Here is a 19,917-nt window from a genome sequence, read left to right as displayed (position 1 = left end):
CAGATGAGCTGCGAGTCAAAATAAGTGAGTGATTGCTGGTGAGTTGTGAGGCGAAATGAGTTAGCCCAGACGAGCTGTGTGTCAAAATGAGTGAGTGCGTCCAAATGAGTCGTGAGTCTGAGTGAGACGTGAGTTGCTATAAGTGGTTGACCTTGGATGACTGGTGAGTGAGGGAGCCCAAGTGAGTTGTGAGCCTAAATGAGTTTGAGTTCATGATTTCGAGTGAGCCCGGGCTTCTGTGAGTGTGAGTTTGAGTGAGCTCGTAGGTTTGTAAGCGAGCCTGAGTGAGCATTTGTGCGAGGCGAAGACCGAGAGAAGATCATGCAGGAAGAAGCATGTGCGTTGCCCTCTAGCTCGGCCACGGCACCCACACCCCGACTGCTGGCTTCGTGTCATTTGTTGCTTTGAGCTGCACGCGCTCCATCATGCCATCTTCTTATGTTTGGAGTCAACTCTTCTTTCTCTTATTTTTGGCGAGTGAGTGGTGCAAGTTAGGGCGATCTATGTGGCAATGTATAGTATATATTGCGTCTTATGACCTTTCTAGCCATCAGAAAATTTTCGCGTAATTTGTGCTCCCCTGTTTTGAGGTCTTAATTTAATGAAAAAAAAAGAGCGCAAATTATGTGAACAAATACGGTAATGGTACATGCCGTGTTGGGCAGGCAGCATGGCAGGTGGGCCACCTGCAATTTTGAGGCACAGACGGACGGGACCTCCTCTGGTGCCATTGCATTTCAATAAGGATGGGTTGGAGCAGGTTCTCTCAGATCATGAATGGAAATTTACCCTTCATCAGAGAAAATTCAGAGAAAAATGGTAAATGACGTCCCATGAGCACTTGTTACACGGGATGGACAAATGTGTAAAAGCAAGGGAATGGATCTTGGTTTTGTAAGAAACAGAGGGCACTTAGCGCTACCTACGTGCTTTGAAGACGAGGGGAGTAATTGTTTAATTTACATTTTTTTTTCCTTGGAATATCATGAGGGAGATGACCATGAAACAATCTCCCTTAAGCATTTTTTTTCGTGACATTGTGCAAATGCTGAGCATTTATTTGATAATAAGGGAGTAATTACTCATTGGCATCCACCTGAGCGCAGCCATAGGGCTACAAAGGAAAGCTATACAGCTTTCTCAGAAACCTCGCAGTTCGAGAAAAATTCTCCTGGTCCGGGTTATTTATTTGATTTGTGCTTACTAGCCACAATTTTAAACCGGTAGTAGGACAAGCTACACGTATTCATGGCTCGTCCACCTCCGTTCTTGACTTGATTTTTGTGAGCTGCTCTCTTCAAACATTGTCTGTTTCGATCCATCAAGGATGAGTTGGTGTATTTCTCTTGTGATTTCGTCGCTGATGAACGTGCCGTACCGTCCAAAACCATGCTTGTGAACGATTGCATGTAAATGAGAGTCTATTTAGATTATTTAGACCCGTGCCAATCAATTTATTCCACAAGAACAAAAAAAACTTTGCAAATCTAATCCCTGCATAACGTGAGATATCTTGCACCTCAACAGAAAACTCAGTGCTTAAAGGAGCTGTGAAAGGGGGTCTCAACAAAGATGCGATATGCCTAGGATGCTAAAGGATGCAACATCAAAAATATCCTCCAGCAAAATTCTTTTTATGCGTTTTGTGGAAGCTGAATTATCTGTATTCAAAATTTGAATTTCCGTGTCTTCATGCCTATCCCTCTCTTCTCGTCACTTTTTGCATGCTGAAATGTCAGTCCGTACTCACCCCCTCCGCCGGGCGCCGATGTGCGCGGGAATTCCCCAAGAGGCGGAGCCAGTGCCCCCTAAACTGGTTTGGCATTGGCGGAGTTGGCACGGCGAACTATATCAGTCTGCTGCTGATGTAACGAGCACTGCATGACGCAACGCACACGGATTCGCGTGAAATCCTGGCACCGCTGGTCACTGCGCGGGGCGGAAATGGGAGTTTTTAATATTGTATTCTAAATTATCAGCTCGCTCTTGAGATCTTGTACGCAGCATGAATGTTCGGGGGCCTGTACTCTACATAATGCAGGCATTTTATAGCCAACCTCAAACACCAATTTCAGGGACAGTTTAAGCACATGTCCCTCGCGGCTGCATTCAAATGAACCAGGCTTCTTCGACCAAAGCTGTGCCAGCTGCTAAGCGACACTACTTTCAAAATGTTTTGCCAAACTTCATCCGTAACCCCCCGCACAACTTTAGGAATTTTTTAAGCAAACAAAAAATCCCTGCCTGCCTTGATGCATGAGGCCATGGTGCTCACCAACAAAAAATTTATTGCTGAAATTTAAATTCCCGTTTTCACAGTGTTTTCCGAACCTACAAATAATTTTGCAAGTTGTGATTCTTTTTTTCAGCCTGTACATGATCTTGTATCACAACCTGGCCTTTTTGCAATGCTATTGAATATTAAAACAAAGTCGTGGGCCTAACAAAGTACTTAATTTTTACATCATTATGCTGAAATGGTTTTGCACTTCCTTGTCATCATCTTTCATGCTTCTTATTTGTCTTGAAAGTCTACCTCCCGATTGGAGGCTGGCCCATGTCATACCTATACACAAGACAGGTGATGCCGCATTGTTTAATAATTACCGTCCTATATCGTTCGTTCCGTAATGCTGCCAGCTTCTTGATCATATTATAGCCAATTGCATTGAAACATTTCTTGATGACAACAAATTGCTTCCAACATGGCTTTTGGAAAGGTTTTTCTACAGTCACCCAACGCACTTTCGTAATTCAGTTTCACGTAGGTTCTTAACAATTCCGGCCAAATAGATGTAATATTTCTAGATTTTAAGAAAGCTTTTCATTTAGTTTGCACAGTAAACTTATCCATAAACTTGAAGCTACCTACTGGTCTTCCTTCTTCTATTGTTAACTGGGTTTGTGCTTTTTGTCTAACTAATTTCGATATGTTAGTATTGATGGTTACTGTTCCGACAAACTTCCAGTAACTTCTGCTGTCCCGCGAGGCAGTGCCCTTGGACAACTACTGTTCCCTTGCGCTGGTTTGTGTGTCTCGTCTCTTACTTGGTCCTTGCGTGTTTGCGCTGTTGAACCACCACTATGCATCAACACCAACTAGCCCAATTTGCAGTTCTTCTATAGTCCTTATCTATGCTAATTACATTAATTACATCATCACTCATCTTGTCTTAATTAGTTTGTTTGCCGACAGTTGTGTTTTGTTTAAGGGCACAGGGTAAGGTAAAATTAGAAAAAAATCGTTTTTTTTTCTTCTGGAATTTTAGAAGTCCAATTCTTTCTACACATGTTCCATGATCGCACGTTCCTCAGAAAGCCATATTTACGGCTGAAAAACGCTTTTTCCGAAACCAAGTAGTGAGCGGCCACGCCCCCTTTCAGGATTAACGTCAATTTTTTCAACCAAAAAGTCCACCACCTGATTTCAAAACTTGTCTAAAATCAGCCACATATAAAAAATTGTCTGGCAACTATTGTACAGCTCCTCTTTTTTAGCCAAGACAATCCTGAGACGCTTTGCACGTTTTTTCCACGTTTCTGCAACCTTCATGCAGCTGCGTCCGAGTGCTATCCCTTTCGATCAGTATTGTAAATTGTGCCGGTGTTGGTTGCTGCTGATAAGTTGAGATGCCCAGGGCAAAGAAGGCCTTCGTCAGGCGTGAATTTCACGGCAACCGCTACGCTCATCGTGAAAAAGCAAAAGGATGTCCACGACCGAATGAGATCCCGAACGCCGAACGCGCCAGCTCCTCGACATCGAAGCTTTCAAGATTTTCTCTGTGCTTCCAGGAAGAGGATGTGCTACAGAGCAGCAGCCAATATGCCTTAATGGACATGGACGGCATTTGTGCCGCAATTACACAGATTTGTGTGTGCAGAGAGTGCGGTGGAAGTGTTGAGCTCATCGAAATTGTGACAAAACGGGTAGGTGTTGCAAGCGTTTACAGTTTGAACTGTGAAGTGTGAACGGATGGCAACACTGGATGCTGTTCTTTCATTTAATGATGGTAGCATCGCACGGGCCAACGTTTTGAAGGCGTGTGGATTGAACCCAGGGAGCAACACCATCAAGTGGCTGAGGGAAGCTGACCATAAGCGCATGTACTTTGCGGACCGAGCAACACGACAGCTTACAAAAGAGGCCCGACAGTCAAAACGACAAGCCGAAAAGCGAAAAAATGACGGCGACAGTGACTACGAAGCAGGGGGCTATTAAACCAATTACTATGGAGGCGTTTCTGCGAATAAAAAATAGTTTTTCACATCTTTTTTCTCTTTACGCTCTATTATCTCAAAACAGTGTTTTTTCTTACAAAGGTACCATTATTTCCAATGCCTTTCAAGACAGACGGCTGATTTTTTTTGCAATCATCTACATAAGTGTTGCCAACTACTGAACTAGAATTAAGCAATTTCACTGAGCAGTTATTCTGTTATGAATTCTGAAATGCGCAAAGAAAGGCCAGATTTGTGTACTACCGGAAAAAATTTTATTAAAAATCGAATTTTCAACACATTTCAAATATTCTAGTTCAGTAAAAAGAGCACGAAATTTGGCAAACAATGATATATGTATTATTAGGCTACTGTTATTAGTTAGTGAGAAACATGTACCTCAACATGGCCTAAAATGCATGGGAAGTATAGGGCTTACCCTGTGCCCTTAATGAAGTTAATGTTCCGGGTGACCAGATTTTACTTCTAATGAGCATAATATTAGTGTATGGTGTGTTAAATGGGGGATGAAACTAAATGCTGACAAGACAGTACTTATGCGGATCATTAACAAAAGACACAGTCATTCCTTTTCATATAATCTTCCCACCTTTCAGTAGTCAAAGAATACAAGCTTCTGGGCTGGAATAAACATACTGACCTTTCGTAATCTCCTCCTAAGGTTAAACATTAGACCAAAACTTGAGTATACATGCATGGTTTGGGATCCTCACATAAACATTAATGCACCAGAAAGAATTAAGTACAAAGCCGTTCGGTTTGTATTTTCTAAATATTGTACCACTGACTCACCATCTACTCTAATACTTCAACACCAGATACAGTTCTTTGAAGAGTACAAAGGTTAATTAAAATTTCTCTTTCTACTACAAAAATAAGAAATTGTTGATGGCTCTCGATTTATATCTAAAACTGATCACACCTTCTTTGCCAGAACAAACATCTTTCTTTTTCTCCCGCACCATCACTCGTTGGCCTTTTTCTTGGTTATTATTCTCCTGCCAGGGCCCTTCATTGGGCGAGCAGTATAAGTAAATACAACGCACTAGTTCCGCCTTTGCTCGCCAAGAAGCAATGCGGGTTTGTGACCAATGGGCTGTGCGCTCGCCTCGCAAACGGAAGGTGCTTGGTCGAATTTCTCACTCCTTGGGAAGAAATTTTTTTCTTTGCTGATGACGTCGTTGGGGGTTTCCATAAACACTTTTTCTGGTAATGGACTGTGTAAGGCTTTCGCCTTATATTGTTTGGCCTTTATAATTTGGCCAGACAAGAAGGGCGTATTCGAGGACAATAATGAGGTGTTGCATTTCGCCTTTGACGTGTGGGAAAACTGGTGAGGATACAGCAGCAGACTCTCCCACTGGCTGCCGTTAAGTTAGTGCAGGCGACACGAGGTCATTCCCTCCCCACCCCCCCACCCCCCCCTGGCTTATCCACGACTATGATGCCAGTGTTGACCATCCCTGAAAGCTGCCGGCGCAGCTCTGTCAGCGTAATTGACCATCCCGAGAGGGTCCAGGGCTCGGCGGGGCCCAGTCATCATGTTTGACATTGGCATTCGTCTCCAAAGGAGAAGCTGACCGCGTTGGCATTCCGTGTAGCCTGGGCCGTGCAGTGATGGAAACACGTGCGACCACCTGCAAACCGTGGGGACGCGACTGGCGGACATTCCGCTGTATGCTCGACGTAAATGGCATCCTCCTCTCAAGCTTAACACGTGACGGGGGCGTGTTTCCTAAGGAGAGAGTGAGTGATGAATGCCACAGTGACCTTGTAGGGCACTCCTTCCTCGGCCTCCACCTGGGGATTTCAGGGAAGAGGAACCCTATACAACTCGGCGCAGGGTACGGCCGAGGCGCTACATCTCCTCACATCAAGTAGCTTCCTGTCAACGAGGCTCTTCCACTGAGAAGCACTGTCAGTTGTACGTGTGCATAATTTAAATAGTTACAGTCGAGCCCACTTATAACAAACATGAGCGCCACGCGGCATCCGTTCGTTATATCCCAAAGTTCGTAGTAAGTGGACCACAGCTTTAATACAGTTGCTTGTCAAAACACAAAATTTTTTCTTTGCGAAAAAGTTCGTGATGGACGTCTGTGTCTGCAGCGCAGATCCGATGAGGGAGGTTTCCAGTTTATTTAAAGCAGAAGCGTGCTCTCGCCGAGGCCCTTGGCATTGGCAAGTTGTCTGAGGCTCTCCATGTAGCCCATTGCTACATGCTAGCTTATGGGTGCTGGCTTTGAAGTTTCATCCCCATGTGATTCCTCCGCGTCACTCTCATCTCACACATCAGAAACGATGCCCTCGTCCGTGCACGGTTCCTTGTTCGCTGAGATGGACAAAGAATCATTGTCACTTATGTAGCTAGCACATGATGCAATGAGCTAACCGTGAGCTAACTTGCAACGGCTACCCAAGGCGTTTTATCTGCAAAACTGGGAAGCGTATATTGCAGCCAAGAATGCAGAACAACACATTCCATTCGCATGCAGCCATCACCTACGTCCAAGGAATCAGTGAAGTACTGGCACACATTTTTTCGAAATACGACATGCTTATTGCCACCAACATCCATACTAGCAAGCTCCAGAACGAGCTCATGAACGTTAAAGGGGCTCTGAGAGGGGCTCTAATAAAGGTGCGGTATGCTGGGAATATTGTCCAGAAAGAATTTTTTTAATGGGCTTTGTAGGAGCTAAGTCATGTGTAGTGAACATTAGAATTTCATTCCTCTTCCTCTCCTCTTGTCACTGGAAGGACGGCACTCCTCCGCTGGCCCCACCTCCTGGGGCAGAGCTTGCTGTGATGCTGCGGCTATTGGAGCTGTGCGGAGCTATGCGGCTGATTGGCCGCGGTCATGGTATCTGCTTGTCATATGAAAGAATCTAACATATAGCGATCTCTCAACTTGTACATATGCAGGTGCGGACAACTGAGGAGGGCGCAAGCACGAATGAAGAAGTTGCCTAGAAAGGCTTGCCAACTTTTGCGCAGTATTGTGGGTTCTCTGCTGTGCATAGAACTGTGTTATTTGGCTCAGGTGTTCATGACAACCCAGTGCAATGATAGAGCAAGTTGATAAGCTCTCCTCGGAAGGTGTTGCAGGGCCTTTTTGAAGACAGGCTGCGGATTGACTCATTCCCAGGTGTCGTGTACAAGATACCATGTGCTGATTCCAAGAAGGTTTCCAAGACGGCTCAAGGAGCACAAGCGTGATGTCAGAAATAATGGCCACAAGATGAATGCCATTGCCGAGCATGCGCAGGAACATGACTGGGACAACACCACTGTTGTAGCCAAGGAAAAGAACGTGTCATCCCGGCGGCTGCTAGAATAATTCAGGCGATGCCAGCTATGATGCACTGGAGAGAAGGGACTATGGCGGCCGTTTACGGGCATGCTGGTTGCATCGCTTGCTGGCTACATAAGTGACTACGATTCCTTGTCGAACTCAGTGAACAAGGAGCCTGTTCCGAAACGTCTATACTTCTTCAGACTTGGCCAGTGACCGCGATTCTGGGACCCTTGATTATGGGACAAGGGGGAGTAAGAATTTGAGGCTGAAATTGCGAGTCAGAATCTTACTGTACTTGAAGGGTGTTTCCAGGTGCTTTGGCTTGGGATCAGGCTTATCTAAAAGTTTCTGGGCCTTTTGATCAGGCATAGCATCTTCATTGAAAGTTGGACAAAAGATGTGCGAACTGGTGCAGTTGTGTTTTGGGTACTCCAGAATGTGCCAGGAGAGCCTCTTAGTCCTGGAAATATGAGGAGTCTCGGCATATGTGGGAGAACTACCGGCGCCTGTGTCCCTGGGGAAGTGTTGCTGAAATGATATAATTTCAATTCACTAGTGAGCATGAAAAGCTAGCGGCAGTTCTTTAAAATTAACTTTAAAGGAAGGCCACCGAATTGCTCTCCAAAGCTGTGCAAGATCTATTCCAGCAGGGTGTATGCACGAAGGAAGGCAGAGCTACAAGTAGAGAATATTGTCTTTCATTTTCACTTTAGTGACAAAAAAATTCAAACAGTGCTAGATAACAGGACCAGAAAGAGGAGGAGACAAACACGGCACTGGGCCCATGTTTGTCTCCTCCTCTTTCTGGTCCAGTTGTCTAGCACTGTTTGAATTTTCTTGTTACCATGGAGCACCAACTCGCCCAATCGGCCGTCCTTCCACAGTTCACTTTAGTATTGCAGATATGGGTTTCCATTGGCAAAAGCGAAGGTTCATTATTATTTCCGACATCTCTGACGAGTTAACAGTTGCTTGCCTGGCTCTGTTGAAATGAAGACACAGAGCAATTTTTGTCAATGAAGGGAGCGAACATGAGTTTGATGATGGCTGTCGAGTTACAATTCCAGTGTTTCCAGCTACTGGGCCTATAGAGGAGAACTTGCTCTCAGCTGAAAAGGCGGGCATGGTAACAGTGAATGGCCTCTTGGGCATACTCAAAAGAAAGCCACCAGCCTACTGACCTTTAGGACAGGCTGGAAGAGTGGAAAAGGAAGTGCGCCACAAGATGTTGACTTAAGTGTCGGCAGTGCTTATGCTGCCTACACCACCGTTTCTTGTCCAGCGTCATTCATTGTGGGAACATGAACGGTTCCCCTTTATTTGGTGATACTGTTTGTGGAAACAAGGTCGTCTTCTAAGGCATTGAAATGATCACCCATGTGGAGAATTTAATAGATGTTGGGTAACCTTGAGAGTGGGCCTGTATACAGAAACTTATCACCAGCACCTGGTCTGGCTTGTACCTCAGCCTAAATTAGCTGACCAGAAAATTACCTTTTCATGTCGAGGTATTGATATTGACATTCGAAAAAGTCTGCACCTTATAAAACGCACATGAGCAGTCAGCAGCATATAAATTTACATATAGCAACAATAATAAACAAATGCATAAGTTATACAGTTGAAACATTAAAGCATAAAATAAAATTACAATATTCATGTTGGGAAAGACAGCGTAGTCGTTTCTACTGGAGACTTATTAACATTGGCTGTATTAAAAACGGGACTAGCAAGCGAAAACATGCTTCCAGTACCGCAGTGGTGGCCGAGTGGTTGAGCATCCGCCTCGCATGCGGGAGGTGCGGGGTTCGATCCCCAGTGCCACCGGGCAACCCCCGGTGATACAATTGGTACAAGCTTTCCCATGGTCTGGTGCTCGGCGTTTTTAGGGTGAAATGCTTGGGAAATGGGTCTTTGACCCCACCTTGAGAAGTCAAAAATACCTTGTGTCATGGCGCTCTTTGGCCATAGATGCCCTTGTGCCATAAAAATCTATCATCATCATCATCATGCTTCCAGTGTATTTTCCGAGATTGTGCTGACTAAAATGCAATGGCATGCCCTGAGAAGACTAATTCGTGACATTAACTAATGGTAACTGAATGAAATATGGTTAGTATTAGGCATTTAATTTTATTGTTTAAAACAATATAATGTGACACTTAGTGCTGGCCTAGAATTGCAACGCACTAAAGGCCTTTCAGAGAAATTGTAAAGAAAATCGGCAATGATGGCTTTTTAAATCTGAGCTGGAGTTTGACATTTTTATGTTATTGAATTGTAGAAGATTTCAACACCTGAATAAAAAATAACTTGCCCGTCTAGAATTATGAATTTTTTCTGGGGGTAGTCGAAAGTGCCGAGAAATACAGAGAAAAAATTTCAGCCCCAAATTCTTACTCCTTGTCTCTTTATCGTGTTGAAAAGTGCCTTTCTTGGTGCATGTAGCTCTTCGAGCTTCTGCCAAATTATAAGAGCCAAACGATATTTTTGCACTGCTGCCAACAGAAGAGTTTGAACATATTTACTGATTCACATACTTCACAGGCTCCAACACAGTTGTATTATGTGAGGGGGCTTACATCAGGAACTGGGGTGCGAACAGAAGCAAATAGAACATCGTTATTTGAACATCATTATACGACAGTAAACAGCCAACCAGAAAATAGGACGAAACTGGCGAACACTTCAGAACAAAATGCTGCTTATTTTTGACTTGAAGATAACATGATCTGAGATGTGAAAAGTGTCATCAAGAAGGCTATTCCAGTAAATGATCGCACGGGGCAGGGCTGATGAGTTGAAAGCAGGGGTTCTTTCTGCAGAGACCAAACTTGTGATTTTGCAGTTTTCCACCTCTGGTGATATACAATTTTTTCCAAGAAAACTACAGCGTTTCTTACAAAACCAAGATCCGTTGCTATGTGCCAACACATTTGCGCATCCCATACAAAAATGAGAGCTAGCACTCTGACATGAGTTTTAACAGAACTGCATCTTACTTTGCTCACGCCCATCAGAAGTGCACCGGCCAGCCTGGGTACTCGCATATCCCACAAAAGCAGCCCATGGTAGCCAGTTTGAGAAACTCTGCCCTAAGAGATTCCAAAGGGTGGCAGAAAGTTAGCTGGGGCTAGGTGACTGCTGATGGGCATTAGGGCCCAGTGGCTGCCATAGAGGGAAAACTCACTGGATGAGATGCACCATGTGCACTCTTGCAGGCATTGGTGGCCCCTGTGTGGCAGCTTTGCCACAAAACGCAAGTAAAGGGGGGTAAAAAGTGCAGTGCGAATTTCACCCAAAATGTGGAAAGGAAAAGGAAAAGACAGCGTGTTAGCACTGTTCAGTCAATTCCTAAAAGCTTTCCAACACTCCAGAGGGAAGTTTCACAGCCTGTCTTTGTGCATTTGGTTCTCTGTACTGAACTGTGGTGCTGAAAAAGAATGACTTGCCTGGGCAGAGAAGAGTGTTGTGTGGACGATTTCTGCCATTGTACTTGAGTTAGGTTAGAGGGATATTTAGAGGTGCTTGATGCTGTCACTGTATCAATCTTTAGGGTATTAGAAACATGGCAAAAATGCCTTCTGAAAGATCTACAAGCCATGTTTGTGCCAGATTTTTATTTTTTTTTTCAAAAAAAATTATAAAATACAATCGCACAATGCTATTGGACCGATTGCCAAAGGCTGGTTTCGGGTCCATCACAATACTGTACATTATAAATATGGCATGCGAAGACGACACATTGCGTTCATCAAATAAAAGTCAGATTCTCAACAGTTTAGGGATAAACAAAAGTAAGTGTACACACATCCTCACAAGAAAAAAAACAAACACCATAACTTCACTTATTCACCAGGAACGTTTTCAAAAATCGCACAAAGTTTGTTTTCAGTTTTAATATCACCAGGTATACTATTCCAAACCAAAACTCCACTGAATTCTATTAGTATTTGCCCGTTAACTATTGCGAATTGCGACACACTATTAAGTTGAAATGTTTGGCACTAGCCGCTCTAGTTTCCCTTTTACATCTTATAAATATGCTATGGGGAAGTGGGTCATTCATTAGTAAGATTTGGTGAATTTTCTGCACTACCTTTAAAGTGTATATTGAGTGAAAAGGCAGAATACGTGTTCACCTAGAGTGTTTTGCTAGAGTCAGATAATTTTGAATAAGCAATAATTTTTACCGCTCTCTTCTGCAATCTGATCACAGGTTCGTGATATGTAGGATGCATGTTACCCCGTGACTCTACACAATAGATTAGTTGGCTCTGTATAAAAGCAAAGTGAGTATGCGAAGGATTGAAAAAGTTCTCGTGCTTGCAATAAAATATTGCATCCATAAGCTAACTTTGTGCAAACCTGTTTTACTTGATTTTTCAATCGCATGTCTGAGTCGAAGTGTACACCAAGAAATTTAAAATTATTTACTCTTTGTAGTGGCATGCTATTTAAGGGTTGATGCGGGGCTAAAATACCGACTTTCGGAAAAAAAATTGGGTTTTTAGGTTTCAGTTGTTCTCCTAAGGTTTGGTTGTTATCTAAGTAGTAGATAAGAAAAAATTATTCCGAGGCGGTGCTATGCACTTGCCATTGAAGGCGTCCATGAAAACTTTCTCAAGATGCGGCCGCAGTGTAAGCAAAAAACCGAACGCGAAGTTAATGCTCACGTTAGAAAGTTTGTTTTTGTGCTTTTTAGTCATGGAAGACTTTTTATCGAGAATACGAAAGTCCACTAACGAAAAACTAAAGAAGAAAGGCATATTTCTGGCTGCAGCAACTGCAGAGTGGATGGCATAGCAAAACAGGTGGATATATCTCACGTGACCACCCAATGCTGTTTTCATGCCATTCAGAATTGCTATCTGCTACCTTTTCTTCCTTCTGTGAGTTTACTGCGAACAGCGGGTGGCCTGTGGTGTGACCGGAAGATGCTTGCAATGAATGCTTCCACTCTGGGAAGCTTCGGGAAGCGAAAACGCACCACGAAATCGAGAGGCGTACACAGTAGAGGCGATCGCCAGCAATTCAGCGTCTGCTTGTGCATTCGCCATGCTCAAGCCTGCTGCCAGCGACCGACGCGAACCCTTTGAGCTGCGATGATGGTTCGCCACCCGATGCCCGAATTTGTATCACTAAGAACCGGGGAGACTAGAGCAGCCTTGGTTGTGCTAGAATTTAATGGGGGTGCATCAAGAGAGTGTTTGACAAGCTGGGACTAAGAACATGGAGCCCAGGCGATGAAGCACGTCCAGCAAGCAACCCATCAAAGTATTTCACGAACGATGGACAGCGCTAAAGCTGAAAAGAACACAGAGCAGCGTCATATTGAAGAGGAGGGCCCAACCTGTGATTAATTTTTTTTTGCCCCAATAGAAAATAGCATGTTCTGAAATCTTAGAGAGCTCATTTTTCTCAGTTTGCACTTTTTGGGAAAACAAAACCGTTAGGAAAACTATCATTTCCAAACTGCATTACCAAAAGGTGCTTTCAAGGTGGTTTCTGGACTGAAATTTTCTCAGGAACAAGATAAGGTAATTTTTAGGTTGCTAAATATTTTCTAACACAAAATATTTTGAGATGTCTGATATATAATAGCACCAAAAAATTGAACTTTATTTTTTAGAGTGATGACATTTTTACAGAAATGGCAAAAACGTGACTAGCTTTATCCTGCACTATAAACCATCTACAAGATATCTAAGCACAAACAATTAGTATATCTCCGTTATTTTTAAAATGATAGTTTTCCTAAGCTGACACACCTGATTGCTCAATATGACAGCTATAACTTTTTTTCTGTTCGAGCTAGGGAGCTTGAATTTTGAATACAGTCTATTGAAAAAAAAGGCACACCATCCCTGAAAATCCCTCTTCATCCTAGCACCCCTTAAATACAGCGCAACATCCTTGTAGTTTAACTTTTTCCCCCTTGAACTTTTATGCATTTTTTGAATGTTGATGGAGAGATTATTGTTAGTGAACCAGTTAAGACTAATTTCTAATGGTTCATTTTATTGTTATTAAGTTTTTTTATTGTGTCCCCTATAAATATTAAAACTGTGTCATTGGCACACATTAATACTTGGGAATATTTTAATATAGTTAGAAAATCATTCATGTATAACGAGAACAAAATTGATCCTAGAACTGATTCCTGCAGGACTCCAGTTAACACGACCTGCATCTCAAGAGATCACGTTATTTATCACCACTTGCTGTATGCGGTTTGGAAGATAACTATTGAAAAATTCTGATATTTTTCCTCTAAACCTCTCTTAAAGAGTTTATCTACAAGAATTGTATGATTAACTGTATCAAATGCCTTTTCTACGTTAAGTACACAACTAATGCAATCTTGTCATGGAGGGCTCGGTTTATAGTTTACTTTAGCTCAAAAACGGCGGATCCTGGTGATCTATTCTATGTAAACTCATGCTGACTAGGGCATATAATCTTGTACTTGGTGATAAACTTGTTTATGTGTATGGAAAATACTTTTTCAAAAACTGTACTGATAATACTGAGGACGAAAATTGGCCTATAATTACTTGGATCGGATCGTTCTGCTTCTTTTATAGATTGGTGCGACTTTAGCGACCTTTAAGTTCGCAGGATATGTTGAGCTCTATAGAGTGCATATATAGGTAGGTGTAATAGGTGGACTGCTAATATTTCAATATTGTCCTTAAATATTTTTACAGGGATCGCGTCCAGCCCTGAGGCTTTGCTGACTTGCAGTGCACCAACTACTTGTATGATTTTGCTTAACTGAAGGTCACTCATTAGAAAACTATAACTGGTTATAAATAGTTATAACATGGTTAGGTGAATAGGGGGAAATTCTCTTGGTGTGCATACCGTGACAGTGTGCAGAGCTCTGCTGATAAAATGGCTGCTTCGTGAAATTCATCACTGACTGTGTGATTGATTTGCTAGGGAAATGAGGATGAAAATAGTTTATGGCATTTTATTGATCGCTTGGTGGGTGGCAGTGATGTGGTGGTGCAGATAGTGGACGCGCGGAACCCCCTGCTGTTCCTGTGCCAGGACCTGGTGCGGTACGTGGCTGAAACGAGCAGAGGGCGCAAGTGCAGCCTGCTGCTGCTCAACAAGGCCGACCTGCTCAGCCCAGCCCAGCGGTGAGAAGCTGTAGGGGGGCGACCCTTTTGATTATTATAAGCATTCCTCATGAGTACTGGCACTGCACATATGTCCCAAGAAGCTTGCTTGTTTTACTCAAGTAATTGGTTGCTTTTTATGGTTCTGCGCATGAGGAACAATGGTTGCTTTTTATGGTTCTGCGCATGAGGAACAATGCAAATACTTATTTCGGACTGAAATTTGTTGAAAAATAAGCTGAAAACATTTATCATATTTACTCGTATAATTTGCACCCTCACATAATTTGTGCGCATAATTTTTTCCCAGGTTTACAAAAAAAAGTGGCAGTGTTTTAACATAGTTAAACTGAGTAGGATGTGCGGCAGCAATTGAGGCAACACTTTGTCCAGAGTTCGACGAAAACACGTCTGGCGAGGAAATGATGCCATTATGAAAAACCTAACTCTCGCCAAGAAAAGGAAGAACAAGAGGGTAAAAACAAATGACGTTTCGGGACCATTACGGGTCCCTTGTTCACATATTAAAACGAAAAACGGAACGGCCGTGTTTATTCGAGTGAAGGTCGCAGTAATGAGCATGCGTATGCTGTAGGCATGGGCCCATGTGTCCGATTAAGTGCGTGCGGAGTTGATTGGATATGCAATGACTGGAAAGGATACTGGCTGCGTCCCAGGGGATAATGTGACTGGTGCACTTCTGGTGGTCTGCCAAGGCATTTTCCTCGGTGCGCCCCTTGGCAACGTCCTTTTTATGCTCCCTAAGCCGTCTCCTGTAGTCCCCAGTTTCGCCGATGTAGGCTGCGTCGCAATCCTGACGAGGAATCTTGTAAACAACCCCGGGGTATCTAGTGCTCTCTAGCTTGTCTTCCACTCACACAAGTTGCTGCCTGAGCTTGTTTGTAGGCACGTGGCAGATTTGAACATCGCAGTCGCTGAAGATTCTTGCCAGTGTTTCGCTCACACCAACCGTGTAAGGAATGGCTGTTCACTTCCGCTCTCTTTTCTTCGGTGCTGTGGGTGGATTTGAAGAGCGGCGTTGCTGCGAGTTAAGAATTTGCCTAAGAATTTGATTAATGAGACAACACTGCGTGATCTTATCGTCGTATCCTATAGGCAGTCGCTCACGCAGGTGGGAGGTGCCGGTTGCACACGTTGAGGAAGCAGCTGCGCAAGGCCTCCGCTGCTGGTGCGCTGTCAAAGGCTGAGGGTTTTCCAGCTTTGCTAGTGAACTAGTGCTTTTCGCTCTAAAGACTTGTACTCGCATATCTTATGCTGCACCAGACAGCCAGCATGCACGCGGGTGTGTCCAAGAGAGGCTTGGGAAGATTGGTGTGGCCATTTCGCCATGTGCGGCTGTGAAAGGTGTGAGTGGCAGTCGCTGTTCCGGACAAACAGTTGCAAGAGCAAACTTTGGTAACATCTGGCATGTGCCAGAATCTGAAACTCGTTTTGGCAGTAGTCAGCTGGGCCACACACAGCAGTGCCATTTCATCACCTGTTGCTTCCTTTTGCCTGTGGCTGCTGGTTTTGCAATTGTATTCTTGCGTATTTATTGCTTTGAGCTGTGTTGTCATGCCATCCTGCAGGGTATTATATAATGTGTCTTATATTTGGAGTCAACTTCTTTTTTTGGCCATTGAGTTGGGGCGTCGACCTACAGCCGAATCCCGCTACAATGAAATTCACGGGACCCGCAAAAAATTTAGTTGAAGCAGAAGCTTCGTTGTCGGGAAATCGGACCAGATCATTGATTGATTCGAGTGTGTAGTTAATGAACATGTATTTTCCAATACTGTCAGCTTTTGTCTTTCGCCGCTTCGAAGTCGGTGCCATGGCGCTGTTTTCTTGGTACTCCGGAAATCTGAGGCAATGGACGCATTCGTGTAGTATACACACCCGCTACATTTGTTATCAAAACTAAATTTTTTTTTATGTAGTTGATGGTTTGGCGGCATGCTGCCTGATCCAGAATCATGGCTCATGAAGTTCACTGGTCCCTAGGCATGGTCAAAAACAAATGTCGTTTCTGGAGCGCAACGGCTTCCTTGTTCACAATGAGGCTACCGGCTGGACTCCCCTGGTTTTATAGCACCTATTAGTGTTTCTAGTGATATGGCGTAGATAGGATGCAGGGTGCCATCGTTTGTGTTTAGTGTGTTAGGCATTATTTGGTCGATAAGTGACTCGAGGTATTGACGGGCTTCTTTTTCGCTGTCACTGTATTTGCTTCTTTCCAGTTAATCTCGTGGTCGTTTTTCTTTGCATGCATGCATTCGTTGTTACTTTTTTGTTATGTGCGTCGTTCTGCTGCTCTTTCAGGTGTCTCGTGACATCTCTTGTTTTGCTTACGTGATGAACAGTCGGCTCAGGCAATTTTGTACAGGATGCCAGGAAACTTGCCACGAAGGAGCTGGTCCTTCACTTCAGCAAGCTCAGTCTGCATCGTGCTCAATTGGGACATGTGCAGAAGTGATGCCATGCTTGCGGGAATTGCGCACAGGCGCCTCGCTGATTACTGGAACATATGGGATTGAGGCTCGTTTCGTTTTCGTTGCGCCAGCACTGCCGCTTTTTCTGGAGGCAGGCTGCTTCGGTGGCGCCAATCTTCTGGATGAACGAAAGCGGCCTGCTGTTTCTTTGCAAACCGTTTTCGATTATTTCCATCTGTTTGTCATCTATTTTTGACTGCTGCCAGTGACGAGTGAACTTCATCAGCCATCACACAAAAATAACAGTGCGACAGATGGGACAGTAAGGAAGAGACGAGCAACACAGAACATGAGCACACTTTCTATCACTTTGAAAAGCAAAGAGATTAGTTTTATTGTTTGCTAAGAACGTGGAGAATCTTGATGAAACAGATGATCGATGTGCGCAGAACATTAGACGAACCACGTACACGGGAGAAACACAAGGACTGGCGCAATAGTCCTTGTTGCGCAACAGTTGTGCCAGTCCTTGTCTTTCTCCTGTGTAGGTGGTTTGTCTAATGTTTTGCGCACATCGATCATCTGTACTATCACCATGCACCATCTAGGCCCAACAGAAGTGTTAGCGGAGAATCTTCCTGCTTGGTTTTAAAGTTTTTAAGTTTTTATGCTGTGGGCGTGACCCTGGGATATAAATTGTGTCGCTGCAATAAAATTTCTTTCAGTTGATAGTCAACGCTCGTGTTTGTGTCTCTTCCTTATTGTCCCATCTTATTGTCCCATCTGTACTACACTCCTACGCTCCTCTTAAGCCTAGAAGTAGCAGAATCATCACTCTAAATAAAAAGTAAAGCAAATTTATACCTTATGCATTTTATTATAGGCAAGATGAGACCAAGCGAAAGATCTGTGCCCATTTTATGGCTGATGAATGCAATACAAAAAGGCAGTAACAACAACAAATTGAGTCCATGTTTGTGGCCGCGAGAATGCTACTTCTTCGCCGTGGTAGAAATCGGTCCCGAACCGATCGAGCTTTCCGCTGGATATATAGGCGGAAATCTCTGCTGCCGCGGCAGATTCCGCTCGCCCTCGCCGCCAAATGCTGAAGCTTGAATGTGCCATGAGAAGAGCGCTGCTGCAAGCGGATGACAGAACTTTGCTGTTGGTAGTATATCACTTGGCCTGCCTTGTCGCCTGCTCTTCTGGTGCATCGTGTGGATGCTGTCACCGGACAGGCCGGCTGGTTCGACCCCATGTGACCGGTCTGCGAAACAGTCCATGGCCCACCTTCTGGGTACACTTCTAGGAGCAATCCTAGGGTGAGGGTGGCCGAAACTGCCTCCTCGCTGTTTCACTCAGAGAGTAAGCAGTGTATGCAGTAAGGGTTTTAGGGTGACAGACAAGACTGTACAAGGTTCAAGTTATTTAGAAACAGTCACAACAGCAGCTGTTATACAACCGACGACAGGACAGTTAGCAAGAACAATGTATAAATGGTATTACGAATAACGCATATACATGAAAAATGCATGAAGCTTCAATCAAGAATATTAAGTAGCAATCAGTTCTATTGCTATGCAGGGTTACTGCTTTTTGAATTCTTCAATGTTGTTCGTAGTTAGCAAATCTGCCGGTAAGTGGTTCCACTCCATTGATGTCCGGGGAATGATGGATGCCAAGCAAGCAGTAGTGCAGTAAATTGGGATGCTGACCTTGTGCAGATGATCAGTGCGTGATGAATGTCGGTGGGTGGACTGAACAGTGCTTTTTTTAGATCTTGGTTGGTGTGATACATTTTAAAGAAAAGGCTCGGCCGTGACACCTTTCTGTACTCTTCAAGGGGTGGTAATAACGTATGCACTTGCTCTACGATTATGGCTTGAAGAAATAGAACTGTTTTCTACTGCTTCAATTGCCGCTGTCAGTTCAGGGGCCCCATATTGATACTGTAGCTTAGAACGCACCAAATATTTATAAAGTGTTAGTTTGACAGAACAAGTTGTGTAAAAGTAGCATGCAGTTAGTGTTGATGTTAATGTGGTCGACATGATCATTCCAAGTGAGATATTTATACAATGTAGCTGGCATTAAAGATCATTATTAATAAAATAGACTGGAGGATTTGTGGTCTTGCAACGTGAGAAGCGCATCACTTTGCATTTAGATGTATTAAAGGTCATTTGCCATTTAGAACCCCCAACTAGAGATTTCGTCTAGGCCAGTTCGTAGCAAAGCAACTTCGTTATTATTCTTAATAACATGATAAACTGCACAGTCATTGGCAAAAAGTTTCATTGCACATAGAAGGGTAGTAGGTAGACCGTTTATGTTAATAAGAAAACTTAAGGGACCGAGAACTGATTCCTGCGGCACACCAGATGTTACTGCAATTAACGAAAAGTTGCAGCTGTTAGCTTGCACGAGTCGTGAGCGATTTGTTTGAGGTCTCCTATATTTGGCTGCACTTTCTCCAGCACTCTCCTACTCACTTTGACAGTGCAGCTTGCACCACCTGCACTTTGGCACTTGATTTGACTTTGTGCTGCAATAGTTCTTCTGCACTTCTGCACTAGCCTCTCGGTGAGTTCTCTTCTCGTGCAAGTAGTGCAAGGTGCTTGGCACGCTACGTAGCAGACGGCTCCGCGGCCATGCTTGTTTTAGTGAGTGGCGTTGAGACCATGGTTCAGCTGGCCGCATACCTGTGATAGACGTGGCATCTGCGCTGTGCCCACACCAAACAGCTGAAATGACAGTGCACGTATGTTTGTGTCTGTGTACGTGCGTAAGTGATGGGCTGCCAGGCGCACTGTGTACATGT

The 19,917-nt window shown here is 43.9% G+C and overlaps 1 protein-coding gene across 6 annotated transcripts in view; it reads left to right on the top strand.

Annotated features, from left to right (window-relative positions):
* The window catches only part of Ns3 (nucleostemin 3), a 249,272-nt gene that overhangs the window by 83,080 nt on the left and 146,275 nt on the right, over positions 1-19,917 (top strand). For all 6 annotated transcript variants that reach the window (XM_077655667.1, XM_077655668.1, XM_077655672.1 and 3 more), the window contains one exon: positions 14,539-14,685. In XM_077655667.1, the coding sequence (XP_077511793.1) occupies positions 14,539-14,685 (147 nt within the window). The remainder of the gene's footprint in view (positions 1-14,538; positions 14,686-19,917) is intronic.

The sequence above is a fragment of the Amblyomma americanum genome, chromosome 2 (genome assembly GCF_052857255.1).
Source record: "Amblyomma americanum isolate KBUSLIRL-KWMA chromosome 2, ASM5285725v1, whole genome shotgun sequence".
In the NCBI taxonomy this organism is placed as follows: Eukaryota; Metazoa; Arthropoda; class Arachnida; order Ixodida; family Ixodidae; genus Amblyomma; species Amblyomma americanum.
This window is presented reverse-complemented; position numbering and strand designations above follow the sequence as displayed.